Here is a 6,810-nt window from a genome sequence, read left to right on the forward strand (position 1 = left end):
AAACTCTTTTCAGAGAATCTTGCAACCCTGTTATCTTTGCTACTCACAGAATTCACTTTATTTCTGGGTGCCCACATTCCTTCCTTGTGGAACACTCAACTCCTGGCAATGCCATTTTGATAAACATTTCAATCGGGGCTATTTTTAAGCACCACAAGGGCAAGAATGCCTGTCTTGTTCACCAGTATATCTCTATCACAATTAATTTGATTTGAACTAGATTGAATTATTTTGTAGTTAAATCTCATGTCCTTTAAACTTCCTTTCAAAGCCAATATCCAGTGGCACCTTCTATAACCCAGTTATGCTGCCATTGCTTTAGCCCTACATAGATTGGGGCTTTCTCAGTCCAATGGTTATTTTGCCTATATTTGTCTGCTGCATGCAAAAAAGGAGGGCTTTGATCGGGTAGATTCACTTGATTAATGGATGGTGGAAAGCACAACAGTTAAACTATTGATGTGCTTGTTGAAACAATTAGTTTGATAATGTTGGGAAACTCATCTAGTTAACTGTTATCCTCAATGACTGATGAAGCAGTATTACAAGGTGTAAGGTATGCTTGCTGCTAATCCACAAACACTGTGCATATAAAACCAAAGCACTTGTGAAAATGTCAGGGACCCATGAAACCATAGCAAAGCCCAGTCATAGGTCAAATGTGTGCTCATTTATAAAGCATATATAAAGTTGAATCTCTATACCTGGGAACTGTAAGGGAACTTCAGAGGCACCTAGTCCCACATATATCCTGCATGCAAAAACCAAGGTCTACTGAGATTCAGCCTTATTCAGAGGCATATGGCTAGTTATGAGCATATCTGGGGCCAGAATCTACGTTCTATTTGATTAGTTACCAGAGTGTAAAGTGTACATACATGCCTTGAGTCTATCTCACGTTTCATCTACAACAAAGGCTATGTAACTTATTTAAGAGAGTGCAAACATCCATGCAGAAAGGACACAGTATGATTCTGACAGTGATGCTGAAAAACATGCCCAAGCTCAGTCTGATACTGTGCTCACAAGAGAAGCAACATCTTTTGTAGAACAATTTGAAAACTCTTTAAAACTTCTCCTGTTCCAAACGATTTCCCCTAATGTGACCACTGTGCCATTCCCAAGTTAATTATAACTTTTATTTTAGTTCCCCCCACCACCAGCTTTATTGAGGAAAAATTGACAAATGTAATTGTATATATTTAAGTTATACAATATGATGATTTGATATCTACATATACATTTTGAAATGATTACCAAGATCAAGATAATTAAGAGACATTTGATCTCTCAATAAGAGTGTGGGTTCTGGATCTGACATTTAATAGTTTTAGAACCATGGACAAAGTTACTTAATCTCTATGAATCTCAGATTTTTAGCTACAAAGGGTATGATATAGTTACCCTACAGAGTTATTGTGAGAATTAACAGTAAGATGAATCAAGTATTCTGCCTGACTTCTAGTAGGTGTTCTTTTTCCATTCTCCTTATTGCACTTTCTGCCCCAGATCTACTGAACCACTTTCAGTTCCTTCCCATGGTCCCTCTTGCTCTGGGGACTTGGCATTATCTATTCCTTCCTCCTTGGACACTCTTCTCCTTCTGCTCCTTAGCTACATCTTCTCCTTCAGAGCTCAGTTCAGGTGTCATCTCCCCTAGAAAGCTTTCCTTGATCCTCATCTTTCCCCAACTCTAGTGATAGGTACTCCTTCTCTGAACTTCCAAAAAACCTTCTTCTCACCTCAACTATAAGAAGATATAACAATTGTAAATATTTATGTACCCAATATAGGAGCACCTCAATACATAAGGCAAAGGCTAACAGCCATAAAAGTGGAAATCACAGTAACACAATAAGAGTAGGGGACTTTAACACCTCACTTTCACCAATGGACAGATCATCCAAAATGAAAATAAATAAGGAAACACAAGCTTTAAATGACGCATTAAACAAGCTGGACTTAATTGATATTTATAAGACATTCGATCCAAAAACAACAGAATACACTTTCTTCTCAAGTGCTCATAGAACATTCTCCAGGATAGATCATACCTTGGGTCACATATCAAGCCTTGGTAAATTTAAGAAAATGGAAATCATATCAAGTATCGTTTCCGACCACAACGATATAAGACTAGATAACAATTACAGGAAAAAAAGAGTAAAATATAAAAACACATGGAGGTTAAACAATACACTACTAAATAACCAAGAGATCACTGAAGAAATCAAAGAGGAAATCAAAAAATACCTAGAAACAAATGACAATGAAAACACGATGACCCAAAACCTATGGGATGCAGCAAAAGCAGTTCTAAGAGAGAGGTTTATAGCAATACAATCCTACCTCAAGAAACAAGAAACTTCTCAAAAAAACAACATAGCTTTACACCTAAAGCAATTAGAGAAAAAAGAACAAAAAAACCCCCCAAGTTAGCAGAAGGAAAGAAATCATAAAGATCAGATCAGAAATAAATGAAAAAGAAATGAAGAAAACAAGAGCAAAGATCAATAAAACTAAAAGCTGGTTCTTTGAGAACAAACAAAATTGACAAACAATTAGCCAGACTCATCAAGAAAAAAAGGGAGAAGACTCAAATCAATAGAATTAGAAATGAAAAAGGAGACATAACAACTGACACTGCAGAAATACAAAGGATCATGAGAGATTACTACAAGAAACTATATGCCAATAAAATGGACAACCTGAAAGAAATGGACAAATGGCTGGTGGGAAGCAGCTGCATAGCACAGGGAGATCAGCTCGGTGCTTTGTGACCACCTAGAGGGGTGGAGTAGGGAGTTTGGGAGGGAGACGCAAGAGAGCGGGGATATGGGGTTATGTGTATACGTATGGCTGATTCACTTTGTTATACAACAGAAGCTAATGCACCATTGTAGAGCAATTATACTCCAATAAAGATGTTGAAAAAAAAAATCAATGAAAGGGAAAGTCAAAATTAGGAAGAATATGTTAACAATAAATATATCTGACAAAGGAATTATATCCAGAATGTGTAATAAACTCATAAATAGATAAAAAGCCACTTAAAATTGGCAGATGCTTAATGTATTACTTCACGAAAGAGGATATCCAAATAGTCAATAAAAGGTACTCATCATCATTTTGCCAGGGAAATACAAATAAACATTGACTCTGAATCTGGAATCCCTGGGTTCAAATTACAAATTCTAATTCCATCACATATTAGCTGCATAACCTTACACCAAGTACTTAAACTCTCAGTTCCCTCATTGGAAATAGGATAATAACAGTCTTCATACGCTTTTTGAAGATTAAGAGAATATATATGCATATGTATAATTTATAGTGCACAGTAAGTACTTAATTCATGTTACCTATCACTAATAACTAGTATTTGAAAACATAAATTTAAGGCTGCATAATACTCTTTCATACAATAATTGTTTATCTAATACTTTATTGTGAAGAAAGCACATAATTATTAACATATTTTCATTTTTACATAAAATGCTATAATAAACAATTTTTTCCTGATTATTCTGTTTGCCCCTAACTCTCAGAGTCCTTTTCTGTCCTTTCCCATTCCAAAAGGCTAACTTCTGAGAGCTGAAATACTCAGTCTCCTCTGCCCTCTTGCTTCCAGTTGGGTTTGGCCAATGGGAAACAGGCAAGAGATGGGAGGGCACAAGCAGAGAGAGGTTGGGGTATTTATCTCCCACTTTCTCCTTGCACTGTCATAGTTCTATCAATAGTTGCTTTTTTTCAAAGCCATAGTTCCAACATAGTTCCAACCAAGAGTTTTATCTTGATAAATCTAGCTCTCTTTTGTCTCTGATAATACCGTACCCTCTTATGCCTCTGAGGTCTGGGGGTCAAAACGTCTTCCTGCTATTGCTAGTATGTAAGTGCCTTGACACAAATTATTGTTTCCCTTACTCATAGTTCTGAATATAGTCCCTTTATAATTTTTTTCAGTTAAACACCGTTGTATTAACCATCTGTTTCCAGCTGATACCTGAGGCACAGTCTTAGACTTGCCACTTTCTATTGTATTATGCTCATCTGTTAATTCTTTTCTAGAAGAGAAATTATTGAGTCAAATGGTGGAAACATGTTAAAGATCTCTGGCACACATAGCTAAATAGTATCCACATCATTTATACCATTTTTAAGGTAAGTTTTAACATCCACTGAGAGAAATTCTAGTTGCATGAGAATTTGCGCAAGCTGCAACCAAACCCTTGCCTGAGAGGTCATACCCTCCCCTAGCTTTTCTGGAAGAGGCAATTCCGGGTAAGAACTCCCCCTATGGCCCCCTTCATCCCACTGGTCCTCAGGGTGTAGACAAATGGGTTGAGAACTGGGGTTCACAATGTGTACACCAGGGAGACGAACTGATCTCGTTTGGGGTAGTAGCTGGAGCTGGGGCACCGGTACATGAAGGTACAGCAGCCATGCTGCAGCAGGACCACAGTGGGGCGGGAGGAGCAGGTGGAGAAGGCCCGGTGGCGGCCAGCTGCTGAGCGAATCCTGAGCACGGCGGCCACAGTGAAGGCGTAGGAGGTGGTGATAAAGAAGAAAGGCACAGCTATGGCTAGTGTGGTTGCCACCAGCGCTGACTGCCCACGGAAGAGGCTATTGGCAGAAACGAGACGCATCACTGGCTGTGCGTCACAAAAGAAGTGCTCTATATTCCGAGCCGGGCAGAACGGCAGAGAGAAGATGAAGACCACTAGCTGTAAGGACAGGAATAAGCCAATGACCACAGAGGCCGCAACCAAGCGGACACAAAGAGTTAAAGTCAGGATGAGAGGGTATCGCAAGGGGTGGCAAATGGCAAGATACCGGTCATAGGCCATGATAGCCAAGAGGAAGCGATCGGCACTGCCAGATCCAGTGAGAAAAACTGAGTGGCACAGCCCAGGAGGGGGACGGTTTTCGCTGACTGTAGGATGTTGCCAGGATGTGGGGCACCACCACAGCCGTGTAGCATATTTCTACTCCCAAGAGGCTGCTCAGGAAATAGTACATGGGTTTGTGTAGGCAGGCTTCTGTCTGGATGGCCACCAAAATGAGGACATTCCCAATGACGAACAATGTATAAACCAGGCTGATCCCAAGGAAGGACAAGACACGCAGCTCTGGGTGGGAGGGATAGGCCAGGAACACAAATTCTGTTAACACTGAGCGATTTTCCCAGGTCATTGAGTTAACAGCTTTTCTATGTCGAGTTACAAAGAAAGAATAAAGAATCAGACTGATGGTAAATTGGTTCATACTTTGAGCTATGATCTAAATCAGGGCTGGAGTTAAAAACTAGAAGAATTAGAACTAATTCTCCTTTTTCATCCCCTTTTACTAAGTTTTTTCATGTAAATATCTACAACTTATATTCTAACTTCCAAAAGTTGGTCTAAATTATATAAGAATTTTTTGAGGAAAAGAGGCAGAGGAAGTTTGTGGAATTCCAAGCTATTTTCAATAGAAGTGGAATGAAAATTAAATTGTTTCAGTAAACTCACAAGAAAGTGTCGAGGAATTCTTGAGAGCAGGGGTTGTTAAGTTAAGAGCAGGAAGTTATTCATTTATTCATTCATTCATATATTTATTTACACACAATGCCTCCTGAGGTATTGACTCAGGGATATACGAATGTAACACTGAAAAGCTAGTGATATGATGGAAAATGAAGAAAAAAAACCAAACCCTATGCCCATGGGCAAAGAGCTGCCATAGGCCTGAGACTGACAGTGTCAGGCATAAGCTTCAGAAGGCAAAGCCCTCCCAACTCTTGGTTTCTCTATCCATATCCAATCAGGGAGTTTTATCATCGGCCTCCTCCTGGCTTGTGGTGGTATGGGAAAATATGTGATCATAAGCTGTTGGAGAACTAAGCATCCTTTCTGTGAGTTTAGGGATGACTAGGAAAGACCATGGAAAGACTTGGACTGATATGTAACTCTCTGGATGCTAAAACTCTAAACAATTTTTTTTTTCATTCAGAAAAGCAGAACATCCTTCATCACTTCTTTAACATTGGTCCATAGCTTTAATCTGTTGAGACTGACATTTAAAAAAAATCCTCAGTCTGTGACTCCACATCTTAATGTATCCTTCCTACAGTCACTCACATTTTTTTTTATTAATTAAGTGCCAAGCCCATATACAATGGTGATCAAAATGGCACAATTGTGTCCAAGTGGTTATATATCTTAATGAGAGAGACAGACACTGTTAAAGAATCTGGCATGTACATATATAAAAATATATTATATATTTACATATTACATGTTTTATATATATATATATATATATATATATATATATATATATATATATGCCATGTATATCCATATAATTAAAACTGTCACTAAGTGTTGTAAAGAAAAACAGTGTGTTATAAGATTGTGCAACCTGGGGCTCTTGCATAGCTGTGATTAAGGGTTTCTTAAAAGGCTTCCTAGAGGAAGTAATATTTAATCTTAGATCTGAAAAAATAGAAATTAAGAGACGTAGGTAGAGTAGTGGAGTTCATATTGTGGACAGACAAAATAGTGAATTTTGTAGTTCAAAGAGAGTGAAGTGTATTATATCAACATATCGTCAACTTGCTATTCCAGTTTGACAGTAAATATATTGCATAGGACAGAGGCAAGATAACAGCACTTTGGCATCATCCCCAGAAGTCTGCCCCAGGCTGGCATCTATTCATTAATCCACACCCATCTCAGGGCCTCCAAGTCACACCCCACATTACATTCTCATCTTCCTTCTTACTTCTTCAGCAAGAGCATCTGTAGTTGGCAAAAGTGTCATGAGAAA

General features: G+C 38.5%; 1 protein-coding gene across 1 annotated transcript; it reads right to left on the bottom strand.

The window, feature by feature from the left end:
* Window positions 1–4,253: 4,253 nt before the first annotated feature.
* Window positions 4,254–5,193, bottom strand: LOC132369995 (olfactory receptor 10W1). The gene is given in 3 exon segments (XM_059929721.1): window positions 4,254–4,894; window positions 4,897–4,947; window positions 4,950–5,193. Coding segments are annotated over 3 exon segments (936 nt in total).
* Between the last annotated feature and the right edge of the window lie 1,617 nt (window positions 5,194–6,810).

The sequence above is a fragment of the Balaenoptera ricei genome, chromosome 8, assembly GCF_028023285.1.
Source record: "Balaenoptera ricei isolate mBalRic1 chromosome 8, mBalRic1.hap2, whole genome shotgun sequence".
In the NCBI taxonomy this organism is placed as follows: domain Eukaryota; kingdom Metazoa; phylum Chordata; class Mammalia; order Artiodactyla; family Balaenopteridae; genus Balaenoptera; species Balaenoptera ricei.